The following is a 15711-nucleotide window of genomic DNA, read 5'->3' on the forward strand; positions in this document are numbered from 1 at the left end:
ATATTTAATTGTAAATTAAACGATTTACTTTTACATCGAAGGCCAGAGTTTAATTAACAAATTAAATAAGTAAATTTTAATATTTGTAAGTTTTTACATGTGAGAAAAATTTTAATTTATTTGATCCCATTATCTATTTTTTTAATTCAAATGAGTTCCTTTGTAAATAAACTAATTCATTCTAATTAGAGCTTTACCTTTTTTTTTTTTTTTAAACTATTTAACTTTCTTGTTTTTGATTTTTTATTTTCAATGCTTATTTTCTTTATTATTATTATTATTATTATTATTATTAAAAAGTGTTTATCCGTTATCAATAAGTTCAATTAAAAAGATCAAGAATATAATTAAAATTTTATAAAGAATTTAAACTTTTTTTAAATATCAAAGTTTTATGTAACTTTGTTTAATGTTTTGATAAAATTACTAAAAAGTTTTTTCTGAATCTATGTATATTTAATAAAAACATTCTTATGATTATTATTATTATATAAGTTTTTCTTGAGTAAAGTATTGAAGGATGACATTTATTTTTTTTTTCAGAAATATTTTCATTATTTATTTTTATATATAATAATAGTATGATGAAAAATGCAAGAAGACGATGCTGAACACAAGGCTCAAACTTCCTCGAATAACTCATCAGAAACATCTTTTTTTCAAGGAGTAAAACCAAAAGTCAGTGTTTCAAATTTAAATGGTAATAAAAAATTTGGAGATTCAAGTAAAAGTATTTCAAATGGTTTTACTTCGCATAATAAGAAAACAAATTCTGTTTACAATGGAGCCGCATGTTCTTCATCAATGTCACCTTCGTCATCTACTTCTTTGCCAAGTACTTCATCTTCAGTGTGTAGTAAATCGGTTTCTGCAGGGAAAAATGTTGTTAAAGGAAGAACTTACTCTTCAGAAGAGTATGATACAAAAGCGAATGATAAGAAAAGAAAGACTGGAAGTGTTTTAGACCATGAAAACTTGAATGAAAACGAAGGAGAAGATGGATTATCTGAAGATGATTATTGTATATACACCTATAAAGGAGATCAATTTGCCGATCTTCCAAATTCTTTTTATAGAGTTGAAATAGGTGATCATGAAGGAGAAAATCAAAATGTAGAAGAAGAAAGGGATGTGAATGAGGATAGAAGACATTTAAGGGAAAATAGGGAAGGCAGTAATCCAGGATCTTCTCCTGAAATGGATTATTTAGAAATGGATTTCGATCCAGGACCATCTGCAGGTCAAGATTCCGGAGATGAGGTTGATAGTTTTGATCAAAACTCTACAAGCAATAGTCCACTTGTTGATGTGTGCATGAAAAATAATGTTGAAAATCAGGAGGGTGATAAAAGTGATAATAGTCCGAATAATATTAGCCCAGAACCGGGACCATCTGACGAAAATCACCTTTATTGTTCCTCTTTTAATGGTAGTTTGTCTAGTGCATTCAATTTTAATAGAACTAAAGAAACTTTTGACAGTAATTTTCCTGGTCTCAGTTCATCGGAGGACAAAACTGACAAATATAGTGACACAGAACATAATATAAAAGATGAAAAGTTAGAATTTATGGAGGATAGTTATAATTTAGTTAGTAGCAAAACATTTGGAGGAAGAAGACTGGTTAAAAAATATTTATTGACTGAGAGTAAAGATTCGAATATTTTTAAAAAAGTAAGCAAAAAATTTTTAATTTTAATCCCAACGATTAAAATTTAATTTAAAAAACTAATATTTTTTTTTTTATTTATTTTAAATGCACAATTTTTAAATAGAATGAAAGTGTTTGTGATTATAAAAAGTCATTGGATAGCATAATGCTTTGGACCGAACAAGAAGCCATTACAAAACAAGTGAATTTGATGTCATCCGAAGTTTCTTGTGGTGCAACAGCCATCATTAACTTAATGGTAAGCTCATATGCTGAAATAATAATAATATTTTTAAGGATAATTTTTCAATAAAGTTTACAATTATCTTTCAGCTCGTTTTGAAAATGCAACTTTCTATTGAGAAAATAAAAGAAGGCATTTCCACTCGTTTGAAATCAGACACAACTTCCATACCCCAGTTTTTAATTTCGAGTTCTTTCAATGGTGCAGCCTACGAAAATCTCATTAAAGGAATCCAACATGCTTCTAACGGTTCTCTTTATGGGAAATTTTTTCAATTGTATCCCAGAAGAGATATTGTCTTATCCGAATGGTTATCACATTGGATGAGAAAAGGAGCTGTTCCCATAGCAACAATGAATATTCAAAGAAATTCATCTTCAGATAACATTATTATTAACGACACCAGACATCACCAAATGATATTTGGAGTTAATTCCAAAGGAATTTATTTAACGAATCCTTTAGAGTGTGTACAGGACGAGGAATTGTGGAATAGAATTACGAGTCCATCTGTACTCTACATAAGACGACAAGAAATCATTTCTAGATGGTCACCCGAAACGGATTTAAAACCTTTAATGTGCCAGAGTGACAGTCGATGGAAAACAATGAATGTTTTAGGTAGTCAATGGCAGTCTGTTAACTGAAATTCCTAGAAAAATATTAAATTTATTAAGGAGTTTGCGTTTTACAGGTCAAGTCGTCAATGTTCTTAGGGAATCGCAAGATTCATTAGTCCAAGGAAAAACATTAACGCAATATATAACAATACCAGCTTCATCGGGAATCACATTGGTCATACCGAAAAATTCTTCTGGATATGAAGAATTAGTTTCCGCACCAGATTTACCACTTGATCATTCTGAAAATCATTAATTACAATTTTTTTTTTTTTTTTTTTAAAATGGAAATTATATAAAAGCCTTCAAGTTTTATTAAAAATTTAAATTTTTTTTTTTCATCCGTTAATTTAAGAAGGAATTGTATAATTTGAAAGTGCTAATTTTTTAAATAATCATCATTTTAAATTTTTAGCAATAAATTTTTTTTTTTTTTTCTCTCAAATACAGGTCAATTGATATCTTAATTTTTATTAAAATAATAAAAAAAACTAAGGTTTTAAAATTAATTAAAACTTAAAATGTAGAAATTTTTATTTAAAATGAATTTAATTGGGCGTCAAAGACACGGGATGGTTAAATAATGTTTTTTTTTTTTTTAATGAAAACTATCAATCGGTGACTCTGCTATTGCTTCTAGTACGTGGACCCGTCGTTTCTAAAGGATATTCTTCTGTTGAACTTCGTACTTTATCCGGCTTACTAGAATTAGCTTTAAGAGCTTCTTTGGTTACCAACTGTACTGGGGTACCATCACTGGACGATCGATCAGATCTGGTTGATGGAATTGTATCCTCCTGAAGAAAACGCAAAATATGTTAACAATATCGTTAATTTTTTATTTATTTGCTGATCTGTTCTTTTTATAGTCGTGATGGAAAATGAAAAGTAGGATGTTACCGATCCTTGAGGGCCGTTTGCAGAAGAATCTGATGGTCCTTGAACAAACCATGGATCCGATCGTATGGCGGGAATTTTCAGTCGAAATTTTACCGGAGCCAAAATTTTAGTTATAAGCGACTTACAATTAGCTGATATTTTAGGTTCTTTGGGAAATGAAATTTTACTCTGTACTTGCTAAAAAAAAAAAAAGATGGTTTAAAAAGTAATTTTATTGGTTTTCATTTTAAGAAAAACACAAGATGGATGTTTTACTTTTAGAAGTTGGTTATAATTAGTATCATCGAACGGTAATCTACCGTATACAATGGCATAAAGAACGACACCAGTGGACCATATATCTGAGAGTTGAGGTTGGTATGGTACACCTTTTAATATTTCAGGTGAGGCATAAGCATAGCTACCACAAAAGGTATCACTTAATGGCGCGACTCCATTTTTTATGCGCATGTGACCTCTTGCAAATCCAAAATCAGAAAGTTTAACATTGTTATCATGATCCATTAAAAGATTTTCACATTTTATGTCCCTAAATTATTTTATAGGTAATTTTAATTAAAAAAAACATTAAAGAAATATTAAAAAGTTTGGATTCAATTTTCATTTGTCGTGTTACTTTTATTCACTACCTGTGCACCACTCCTCTTTCGTGACAATAATCCACAGCGTCTATTAATTGTCTGAAATATTTTCGGGCTCTAACTTCGTCTATATACTGATCTTTTCTTATTACGTCAAGTAAACTTCCATTTTCAGCATATTCCATTATTATGTAGACTCTAAAAAACAAAAAAATGGAGGACTAATTACGGAATCAATTTTTTAATTCTTCCATCAGAGGACAATTTTAAACGGTTGTGACTTGTAAACTGTCTTACCTGTGTGTGGTTTCTATAGCTTGTAAAAATCTTATTAAATTTATATGTTTCAATCCTTTAACGACTTCTATTTCTCTGGGGAGAAATTTTTTTAAATAATCTGCAGGAGCTTGAAATTTTGATACGATTTTCACTGCCACAAGGCAATCATGTCTTTCTGATCGTGCTACCTATTTTTGGAAAATTTTATGGGTTTATTTCCAGCTAGGTATTGACAGTATTGAGCTTTACCTTTACTGTTGCATATGATCCTGTTCCAATTGTTTTTCCTAAAGTGTATCCATGTGTTTCTAAAACTGTTAGCTTTTTTTCCGGTTGTAATTTTTCTTCTGTTTCATCTTTTGATTTTACTCCAGGCTTAGGATGATTTTTTTCAACATCAGGACCCACAGCTCCATCCGAATCCTAAAATTTTTATTCATGTAAAAAGTAATTGTGTTTGGTTTAATTTATAATAGCAATTAAAATAAACTATTTAATAATAATAATAATAATAAATTTAGATTTATATATATATATATTAAAGAGACGATTTATAGATAAAAATTTGACTATTTTTTTTTTTTTTTGTTAAAATTTATCATTATTAATGAGTTTAATGTCCATTTTGAAAAAGGAGGTAAAAATTTCCGTTATAAATTACATTTTGGCGCACGGTTACCAAGGCAACCATTTCAAAACAAATGTGTCGTGTAATTAGAATAAGCTTTAGTAAACTTTTTTTTCAGTTGTGCGTCTACTTTAAGTATAATGTTATTAAACTTTTTTGTTTTTTATTTTATTTTAATTCGAGTTTTATTTCAAACTGTTACTTCAGTCACTTTGAACAGTGAAGAAATATTAAAATATTATTCGACAAATGATTGCAGTTCGGATGAATATTTTAATTCAAATCAATTAAAATGCTTAACTTGTGACGCAAAAAAAAATTTAATTCCTTCTCACGATGGTAAGATACTCTGTAATTATTAAAGTAAGAATAAAAATTTGATGAAATTCAACCGTTTTCTTTTTCATTTTTTAGGCTTGTCGTGCGTTTGTAATAATAGAAGCATAATAAAAAAATCAGGTCTCGGTTTTATTCCAGTTTGTCAGTTATGCAAACAAAATGAAATACCGACTCAAGATCAAACAAATTGTATTTTTTGCCCCAAAAGCAGTACAAATTCTTCCATTAATTGCACAAATTTTCAATGTTCATCTGATAGTATTTTAGGTCTGTATTCAATGTAAACTTTTATTAAATTTAAAAAAAAAAAAAAAAAACTAAGCTATTAAAATACAACTGAAAAAAAAAATACAATTAATATGAACGTGATGAATGATAATGACAACTTTTTTCTGCATTTAAAGTTTTTTTTTTTTTTTTTTTTATAATTAATTTAACACAGAAATTTATTTAGTTGTAGTAGTTGCCTATTAATAATTTAAACATTTTCGTGAAAATATATTCAAGTTTAATTAATTTGTTCAATATTAAGAAAAAGAGAAAATTAAACCTGGTTCAATGGTAAGAATTGAAAACGTTTTTATGAACTAAAGTTTCAATTTAGAATTAATTTTCATAAATTTCTTATTAAAAAACCAAACGAATACTACTACCCGTGGAAAACGAGAAAAATTCTTTAAATTGATTTAGAAAAAAAAAAACTAAACAATGAGTTTTTACATTTCCAAAGTAATGCTTAAAAGTAAAACTTGTGCACAAATATTGTTATAAATGCACCTAATTTATAATAATGTAGAATTACTAACATTATACTAAACTGTGACAAAATAATTTCGCGTTTTACTTAAAATACTAAAATAAGTACTAAAATAAGTAATTATAACAATTACCTGATTAGAAGAAGGAGAGGAATATGATTAAACATATTTAAATGAATTGAATTACCTTTGTCGGCATTATTTGTTAGATGAAAAATTATTTGAAATATTTGTTTGGATGTATATTTCCTTTTGAAGCAACAATAATATCCGGTTTATGTAAAAACAGCCAAACGACAATTTTTTCCAACAACAACAACAACTTTCGAATTGTCTTTCTCCTTTTAATAAGTAAAAAAAAGACAAAAAAAACTTTTAATACATATTAATACAATTTATACTTCGTATTTGTAGTACCTGTACATACCTTCATTTGTAAAAAAAAAAAAAAAAAACGTTCTTTAAATGATATTTAAAAATTATTCAAATAAAATATTGTTTAAATTTCATTTTAATTTCTACTCTCAATTTTCAATTATTAATACTGATGATGATGATGATTTTGCAAAGGTTCAAATTTAGAAATTTTTTTTCCTGATGACGACACTTACAATATTAAAACCTAAAAACAAAAATAATAATAATAATAATAAACAAACAAATAAATGTTTATCTTTTAATTATAAATTTTAATAAAATGTAATTTTTTACCGTTGAAAGTTTTTTAAAAAAAAAAAAAAAAAAACAAATGCACGAGGTTAATAAATAGAATATTTCTATAAAAAAATTTTTTTTTTTTTCTGTATACGTTTTTTCTCAATTTTCAAAAAAATTATTTTGATTGTTTTTTAACGGAATTTATCGAAGTTAGTTTTTATACAAAATGATTGTCTACTTACACGTAGTTTTCATTTCAAAATAACGACTTTGAATAAACTAATTAATTTAATTTATTTATTTATTTTTTTTTTTCGGTATGAGTTTTTCTTTTTTTTTTTTTTTTCTTTTTCCCTTTTTTTTTTTTTTTTTGGGTTCAAACTTCAAAATTCAATAAATATAATTTTTTAATTATTTTCAATGTATTTTTAAATTTTTTAATAAAAGTAACCATTATTTAATTTATGTTTTGTTTAAATATATGTAAAATTTTTTTTTTTTTATAGTAAGCTGTGAAAAATTCAAAAAAAAAAAAAAAAATTGATTTTTTTTTTTATTACGTTACTCTTTTTAAAAAATAAAAGAAAAATCGAATGATTTATTGTGTACTTTAATTAATTTTTATTAAATAAATAAATATATTTATTAAATTTTTTTACTGTTTTTTTTTTTTTTTTAGAAGAAAGATACGTTAATGGTACACTCAGATCGGAGGCTGTCTGTACCAAATGTATTCCAGGAACGATACCTTCTCATTCGTTAAATCAATGTCTACCTTGTAAAAGATTTTTCGCTACTGGACAACCTAAATGCGAGTGTGACAAAGGACAGATAAATGTTGAAGGATATTGCGTTTCGAATGTTCTCGAAAATTCATCCGGAGAAAAAAATATATACGGAATCACATACGAAAATGGAATTAAAGTCGAGTCGAAATTTTTTAAGGATAATCTTATTCGTGACGTCACTCTATGCAAAGTTAGTATGTTCGTGAAAAAGTAATTTTTTTTTTTTAATAATTTTAAGTCGATGTCCTGTTTTTTTTTTCCAGATGGGTAATCAAACTGCTTGTCAATCGGTAGCTAATATGTGTGTCATGTTATTGTATAAAGAAGAAGAAGAAGAAGAAGTGAAATCGGGTCCATGTACGATATTTACAGAAAAGAATAGGATTTCGGAAAGGAAAATTATTCCCTGGATATATTACAGCGAAGGAGAAGCATCGACCATATTATCCAGGAAAAAAATATCAACCCAATTCAATCTTTATCCCGAATCAGTCGTGAGTTTTCCACGGAATCATCATTTTACGATTAAATTAAAAAAGTGGAAATAATAATAAAAATAAAAAATTCCAGATGAATCATCTTAACTTGACTGGAATTATTTATTATCCAGACGGAAGGTTAAAAGGAGTTGGAAAAATATTCGAACATACTTTGCAACTTTGTCCGAGTCTCTGGAAACTTAAATCGAGTTTTCGATTTGCTTCGAAATATTCTAAAACATGCGAAATTCCAGTCGAACAACTCTTATCGAAAGAAACGGAATTTATCGACGTCTTCCTATCTTACAAAGAAGAAGATGAAGAACTACTTTACGCCATTCCAATTTTAATATTAAATATTAAAAATGAGGGAACGATTTCCAACAGGGTGAGCGATCAAATGCAATGGCAACTGGTGAGAAGATTTTTTCTTGTAGATAAAATCAGTGGAGTCGAACAGGTAGAGGGTCAAAATCAAAGTCTCATACCTAAAGTGACCCGTTATGCCAAATCGATCACGTTGAAAGTTAGACTCGTAGGAAACGACAACAGTGGAAAAATATACGTACCTTATTTGGAAATCGAATATGGAGAATTTACTGGAGAAGAAGTAACGCGGGGAAATTCGGTCAAACATTTTTTCAAAATTGATTACGAAATAGAAAATAGTTTTTCTCATACCTTAGAGGTATCGTGTTTAATAATTTTCCTTTTCCTTCTTTTTTCACATCGTTTAATTTGGGAATTTTTTAAGGTATACATGGGCGTATTCAGCGGTTTAGCCGTTGTCTGGTCAGGAATTCAAACATGGAGTCACACAAAACGTTCTGGAAGAGTCGCTATTGATTTTCTAACAGTTTTAAACCTTTTGATATTCACGTGTGGAAATTTGGCCAACGTTTTTTTTTTTATTATTTTTTGTGCTTGTTTGAATTTTTTCGTGTTTTTCAAAGGTCAAAGTGTCATTCACGTTCTCTTACCGCGAGAAAATCAGGAAACGGATATGAAATTATACATAATATTTGCTTTTGTACTAAAGGTGACGTCATATCACGTTTAAAAAATTTTTTTTTGAAAACTTTTACGTAAAGTAAAAATTTTTTTCCAGGTTGTCGAAATCGGTCGATTACTATACAATCAAATCTCGATTGACGTATTTTTTATCGATTGGGAAAGACCGAGAGCGAGAAATGTCGTGCCAAGGGTCGGAGGTCAAACGGAAACGGATGAAGAACAACCGATAAGCATATGGAGAACGTATTTTGTTGCTAACGAATGGAACGAAATACAAACGAAAAGAAAAATAAACGTTTACATACATTTAATAATAACCATTTTTATTTTAAAGGTATTCTTTACTTCAAATAAATAAATTTTAATTAATTAATTAATTAATTAAATTATTTGTTGTAATAAAAAAAAAAAAAGATAATTCAATTGGAAAATTGGTCATCATCAAGTCCAGAACTTTACATTATAAAATCTTCTTCACTCCACGATAATAACGATTTTAGTTTTACCTGTTTTTTTGCTGTTGGAAATTTAGTTTTTTTATTTATTTACATTTTACAGGTACGGAAAATCATTTTTATTATTATTATTATTATTTATTTATTTAATTATCCCATTAATTAAGTAAATAAATTATTTTTACAGAGACTTTACGTTGGGTTTTTTCACGAGCGTTACATAAAAGATGGAATACAACAATTTGTTGACGTTTGTTCCATGGCAAACATAAGCGTTTTTATATTAGCACTGGAAAATTATGGATTTTACATACACGGAAGGTGTGAAAATAATAATGATGATAGTTCCCTCACACACACTCCAACTCGCATACATGTTTTTGTTTTTGTGGTTACAGGTCGGCACATGGATTTGCAGACACGAACATGGAAAATATTTTATGTCAGTTGGAAAGAGAAGAAGAAAATTTGGTTGGATACAGAGGACTTTTACCAGGTTCAGAACAGCAAACATTCGAAATGACGGTACCGACACAATTGAGAGCTTATTATAGAAAAGCTTTGGCGCCATTAAAAAATGTACAAATTATGGAATTTCCTCCAATTTATTATTTTTTTAACGATAATTAATTAATTAATTAATTATATTTAAGATGTCGAAAGCTGTCAAAAGATTACCGGCGAGTAATTCGACAGAAAGATCAAAAATAAAAAATGAAACCGTTGATAGAAGCGTGGAAGCATATAAAAACATGAATAGATTTTTATCTGCTTATTTAGAACACGTAAATTTTACTATTTAATAAAAAAAAACGGAAACGGAAATGCGGACATCGACATCAATTAATTAATAAAAAAAAATTTTTAATTTACAGGCATTAAAAGATCTCGATTACGAAGTTAGAGAAAAATTATTTACCGAATATTTACTAGGGATAGAATTTGGCGATTCTGGAGAAAAAGGAATTTTCTATTCGGATAACGGTCATTCATTCGATTCAATTTTATTTTACGGAAATGAATTTTCTTTATTAACATTCGACGTAATTTTATTTTCATTTATTCTCGTTTTATTCCAAGATTATTTAACGGCGAGTATCGTAACGGGTTTTTTTAGTCATTTATTAGTCGTTGTACGTGATTTAGGCGGTAGAAAAAATTTAGCAAAAAAAACATTAATAGACGAAAGATTTTTAATTTAATTATTAGAATGAATGAATGAATTAAATCAAATGAGAAAATTTGTAAACAATAAAATTATATATAAATATATTTACTTATCTAAAATTAGTTCAATTATAGTTCATTGATGTTTACATAAAAAAAAAAAAAAAAAAGAAAACAAGAAATTACTGCACAAAAAAAGAAAAAAAACATTTAATAAAATATTGTCAGCCATTAAAAAATCAATCAATCAATCAATCATCATCACAGTCGTCATCACATCTTCTCTTTTTTTCCTTTGGCTGACAACAAGGTGGTATATCTTTACAAATGGGTGGTTCGCAACATTCAACAAAACAATTTGTCCGACAAATCAATTCTGGATTCAAACGATAACGAGTTCTTTCTTCCATAAGACCAAGTTTACAACCATATTCTAACGCCATTAATATTTGACTCGGTGTTGCTTTTATATCGCATTCGTCTAAGCATTGACCGATTCTATCGGCCGTTGCTAATTGTAAAGCTTCAACGGCTAATACAATATCCGGCATTAAATAATTAATTTTTTCTTCGTCTTCGGCCGACATCATGCAGTATTTTCCCTTTCTGTTAGCCATGTTATATAAAATATAAATCACACAAAAATTTCGATTAAAAACAAAGGGGTTATAAGGATTAAAATTTACGACCAATTAATTTAAATAATTTTTTATTAAACAACACATTTCGTGTTGTTGTTGTTGTTATTATTATTATTATTAATTTTTTTTTTTTTTAAAAAGAAACCTCTTTCATTTGTTTTTTTTTTCTTTTAAATTCAAATACTACTTTCTGCTTTAAAAAAAAAAAATTTTAATTTAATCACGAGAGGTGAGAAAATGGAAAAATGACAGAAAGTTTTACGATCCAAACCTTTTTTTTTCTCATTTAAACAAAATCCTCTCGTCTTTACTACCCATAACGGAATAATAATAATAATAATAATAATAAATTATCGACACGTACAAATAATTTATTTATAAATTTTTATTATTATTAAACAACAACACATTAAAGTTTTATTTATTTATTATTTTTTACAAACATTTAATTTACAATTAAAACAAACAAAAGAAAATTTCTTTTCCTCTTTCCCCCCTCCTCCTCCTCCTCCTTTGATTTAAAATTTAAAAACACGTACAATTTATTAAAAAGAGACAGAAAAAGAAAGAATAAATATTTAAGGCAAATATGAGAGACGTATAAAAGAAAAATTTTTATATATAAAACATTAAATACATTAATTTTTTCCGTAAAATAAATAATTAATAATAATAATAATAATAATAATAATAATTTTAATAATAATAATAATAATAATAATACGCGAGTTATTAATTTTATAAATAATATTTATATTAGATTTTACATAAAAATAGAAATTTTTTGTTTGTTTTCGGTTTAATCAGCCTTTGATTCGTCTAATTCTTTAAGTAATTCGATTCTATTATTATTAAATGGATATAATTCGTTTATACTCGTAACCCCTTGTTCTTCCTTTTCTTTCCAGTATTGATAATTGCTACGTAAATAATATAAAATTTCTGGAAGTTCAATGAATGAATCCCAAGCTTCCATCATGTCGTTTATAATAAAATCAACAAAACCGATTTGAGACTTTGGTATTGAGCAACTCGATCTATCGAACATTGGCATAACAACCGGAAGTCCGTTTGCTTTCTCTTCATCCGTCTATAAAATTTTACAAAATTTACCTTAAGGACTCAAATAAGGATAATAATAATAATAATACCTGGTTGAAATATTCTTCTGCAATTCTTTTTGCCCATTCAACGCATTGTTTTAATGGTCTCGTTGGATTCGACACGTCAGCACATTTGATCAACATTCGTTTCGCCAAAGCGATATTTTCCTGAGTTTGAAAATTTCCCACGTCTAATAAATCACCCACGGATCCCCCCCCATTTTCTTCTTTCGGATCAGGTTTTGTAAATACGTTAACGAATTTTGCCAAATGTTCAAAATGTCTCGTCATTTCCGTCGCTAATATCATATCGATTATACTTTGTCGAGCAACTTTATACGTGTCTCTTTCTAAACCTGGAACGAACGTAAAAGGAAAACTATTATTATTATTATTATTTATGGATTACTCGATGAGAGATTATTGTTTTTTTTCTGCAAACCTTTAAATATATTAACTCGATCGTCAGCTAATGTCAATTTAAACGTCATAGCCGCGTGATGGGATTCTAAAACGGATTGATCGTTATACAATATGGCAAGATCGTGATTTGAATTACATAAAAATATGCTGGATTTTCCTGGATGATCGATATCGTGACAGCAAGCGGCTATCAAAACGCACGCCATGTCTAAAGGATCCAACAATTCTGATAGTTTTTCCCTTTTCAAATAACATGCTGATGCTTGCATGACGTCAGCAGCATGAGTAGAATTATGATAAGTGTTTATAGAATGATAATGCATTTCTACAACGGTTAACCAATTCATTAAAGTTTTTTCCTCGCATCCGAGAGTGTCTTGGACGTTGAAATGACACAAAAGATTCATTCCGAGCCAAACCAACGGTCTTTGATTCGATAATTCTTCGAGTTTAAATATATCGAATTCCCAATCGAGAGATTGTTCTAAAACTGACGATAATTGACCGGGTGCATTAATAGACGGTAAAGATGGCCTAGAAGTACCGGAACCTTTTATATTGGCCGAATCGTTTGAACTTCTTCGCGTTGTTGACGTCGCAGCATTGCCTTGCTACAACCGAAGAAAATTAAATGAGTTAAAATATCAAAATGGCGGATGGAATTAACGTTAAAATCAACACTAACGGATAGTAATGCGCTTATGAGATCAGCCGTTATAGGATCATCCATACGAATTCTATTTTCTTTGAGCTGTGGTGAATATAATTCTGTCGATCTGAGTATGTCTAAAACTTTTTCTATCTGTAATTGAACATGTCCGGACGATTGTTCGTGTACGGAATATAAAAGTGTTATGATTTTAGTTATCGGAGCTTCGATTGGAAGTGAATTAAGTTTGGCAAGACTTTGTCGTCTTATAGATTGTCCGCTATCACTTGCAAGAGATTTGACATCGTATGATCCTTTACGTATTGAATGAAGACTACCTCTGGGTGGTTGATCTTTAAATGTGATACCCGTTTCCGACACGGGTTGCTCTTCGATAAATATATAATTCGTTATGTTTCTAAAAACGGAAATACGTTAGAAAACAAACCGGAAATACGGGGGAAAAATTACTTCTATAATTATCTTAAGGTACCTGCTATTAAGAGATGAACTCACGACTCTGCAAATTAAAGGTATAGGTTCACCAGTTTTTCTAATACACGTCACGGAACCTTCCCATTCTTTTCCTCTACTTAGTAAATAAGTCATTTGATTATGATGATCCGTCGTCTGATGTATTTCCGATATGGGTTTCCCTTTAACATCCTCATTTTTAATACCCAAAAAATTTTCCGTTGCTTTATTAACGAATAATAAATTGAATGAATCATCCGTGACTTGAATGAGATCCTTACACTTTGACAATGCTATATATAATGCATTTGCATTTGTGACTGAAATTCTTGGCCTCACTTCGCCATGTTCAATTTCTGTGAGTTCGTTTATTAAAATTCCAACGTTTGGCGTTTCTATTAAACACTAAAACACAAAACAAAAATCCGGGTCAATTTTCTTTACCCTCCTCCTCTCCCTCATCCCTCCTCCCTCCCCGTTTTTCTTTCGCTTTTCAAATCATCGTGACAGGCCAAATACGAAAAAAAAAAAAAAATTATTTTAAATTTTTACAAAATAAAAATAAAATGTCTTGTGGAAAAATGGAAACAAATAAAAAAGGAAAAAAAAAAAAAAAAAATTGACATGTCGACGAAAAGGATTTTAATGATAAAAAAAAAAAAAAAAAAAATTTCCCCAGGGGCCACACGTTTTAGTTTTTTTTTTTTCCCGGGAGGAGGGGGAAGAAGGAGGAGAGGGAGGAGAGAGAAAAAAAATAAAAATGGAAAAATAAAGATTAAACGAGAGGGAGCAAAAAAATTGACAAACAAATTTTATTTTCGTACATATGAAAGTATCCAGAAAATAAATTATTCGGGACGTACGAAAAAAAAAAAAAACAAAAGGGATGACGTAAATAAATAAATAAATAAATAAAAAGAAAAACTTTTTTTTCGTCAAAACAAATAAAACAAAAAAAAATAATAATAATAATAATTTTTTAAACGTAAACACAAAACAAATCAAATTTTCCCTCCTTTTTTTTTTTTTTAATTAAAACATTCGAGAAATTTTTTTTCTCTCTCTCTCTCTCTCTGTCTCTCTCTCTCTCTCTCTCTCTCTGTCTCTCTCTCTCTCTCTCTCAGTATATTACATCAAACGTGATTTGAATTAAATAAAATAAATATGTCGAATCGTTTTTTAAAAACAATTTTTTTCTGTTTTGTTTTTGTTTTGTTTACTCAAACTAAAATCATTTCCGTTTCCCCTCCCCCAAATTAAACTTCCCGGAAAATCCTTTGAAATAATAATAATAATAATAATTTTAACTTACCCTATTGAATCCTGCATTTAGAAGTGGCAAACAGTACGAATCTTCGAAATAACTGAAAAAAAAAAAAAAGAAAAAAGAAAATTTTAATTTAGCTTATTTATTGTATTACCATCATCATTATTATTATTATAAAAAATATATATGGTGGGGGGGAAACGAACCTTTTTTTTACAATGGCTACCACTACGGATTTTCTGTTCCATTTTGACCTTCTTATTTTCCTGGAAAAAAAAAATAAAAAAAAAGTGAAAATTTTTTTTAAGGGTGATGTTTACGTTATTACTTCGTTTTCGAGAAAATTTTTCTTTTTCTTTTTGACGTCACGAACGTTTCGTTTGTTAAAAAAAAAAAAAAAAGGAAAAATTTTCACGAGGAAAATTCTCATCGTGATGATCATTCTTATAAAATTTTAATATAAATATTATTTTAATTTATTTTGTACGAATTCATTTTTTTAAAACAACTTTCGATTTACTTTCCTTTCGGGAAAGCTTCTAGAACAAAAAAGAAAAATGGAAAATCGATACACGACAATTTTCCATTTTCTTC

The 15711-nt window shown here is 28.3% G+C and overlaps 6 protein-coding genes across 6 annotated transcripts in view; 3 read left to right on the plus strand and 3 right to left on the minus strand.

The window, feature by feature from the left end:
- Window positions 1-591: 591 nt before the first annotated feature.
- Phum_PHUM405170 (uncharacterized protein) lies at window positions 592-2542 on the plus strand (the record flags this gene model as incomplete). Its single annotated transcript, XM_002428807.1, has 3 exons — window positions 592-1674; window positions 1776-1910; window positions 1985-2542. 3 exons carry the CDS (start codon window positions 592-594, stop codon window positions 2540-2542), a joined length of 1776 nt encoding a protein of 591 aa, XP_002428852.1.
- Window positions 2543-3126: 584 nt separating this feature from the next.
- On the minus strand, window positions 3127-4966 carry Phum_PHUM405180 (cAMP-dependent protein kinase catalytic subunit, putative; the record flags this gene model as incomplete). The annotated part of the gene is made up of 7 exons (XM_002428808.1): window positions 3127-3312; window positions 3416-3592; window positions 3671-3944; window positions 4045-4194; window positions 4294-4463; window positions 4525-4698; window positions 4937-4966. The coding sequence occupies 7 exons, from the start codon at window positions 4964-4966 to the stop codon at window positions 3127-3129; spliced, it is 1161 nt and encodes a 386-aa protein (XP_002428853.1).
- Window positions 4967-5043: 77 nt separating this feature from the next.
- Window positions 5044-5526, plus strand: Phum_PHUM405190 (uncharacterized protein; the record flags this gene model as incomplete). Its single annotated transcript, XM_002428809.1, has 2 exons — window positions 5044-5242; window positions 5318-5526. The coding sequence occupies 2 exons, from the start codon at window positions 5044-5046 to the stop codon at window positions 5524-5526; spliced, it is 408 nt and encodes a 135-aa protein (XP_002428854.1).
- Window positions 5527-6976: 1450 nt separating this feature from the next.
- On the plus strand, window positions 6977-10595 carry Phum_PHUM405200 (Meckelin, putative; the record flags this gene model as incomplete). Its single annotated transcript, XM_002428810.1, has 11 exons — window positions 6977-7031; window positions 7340-7635; window positions 7709-7939; window positions 8016-8612; window positions 8679-8963; window positions 9033-9272; window positions 9353-9496; window positions 9581-9714; window positions 9792-9972; window positions 10047-10178; window positions 10269-10595. 11 exons carry the CDS (start codon window positions 6977-6979, stop codon window positions 10593-10595), a joined length of 2622 nt encoding a protein of 873 aa, XP_002428855.1.
- Window positions 10596-10833: 238 nt separating this feature from the next.
- On the minus strand, window positions 10834-11177 carry Phum_PHUM405210 (uncharacterized protein; the record flags this gene model as incomplete). The annotated part of the gene is made up of 2 exons (XM_002428811.1): window positions 10834-10859; window positions 10886-11177. 2 exons carry the CDS (start codon window positions 11175-11177, stop codon window positions 10834-10836), a joined length of 318 nt encoding a protein of 105 aa, XP_002428856.1.
- An 823-nt stretch (window positions 11178-12000) lies between these two features.
- Window positions 12001-15711, minus strand: part of Phum_PHUM405220 (High-affinity cAMP-specific and IBMX-insensitive 3',5'-cyclic phosphodiesterase, putative) — a gene marked incomplete at both ends in the record, with an annotated part of 4314 nt that continues 603 nt past the window's right edge. The window contains 7 exons of the mRNA XM_002428812.1: window positions 12001-12291; window positions 12353-12660; window positions 12747-13338; window positions 13413-13794; window positions 13834-14255; window positions 15163-15214; window positions 15324-15383. Coding sequence (XP_002428857.1) covers window positions 12001-12291; window positions 12353-12660; window positions 12747-13338; window positions 13413-13794; window positions 13834-14255; window positions 15163-15214; window positions 15324-15383 — 2107 coding nt within the window. The remainder of the gene's footprint in view (window positions 12292-12352; window positions 12661-12746; window positions 13339-13412; window positions 13795-13833; window positions 14256-15162; window positions 15215-15323; window positions 15384-15711) is intronic.

Source organism: Pediculus humanus, genomic scaffold, assembly GCF_000006295.1.
Source record: "Pediculus humanus corporis 1103172107995 genomic scaffold, whole genome shotgun sequence".
Classification (NCBI taxonomy): Eukaryota; Metazoa; Arthropoda; class Insecta; order Psocodea; family Pediculidae; genus Pediculus; species Pediculus humanus.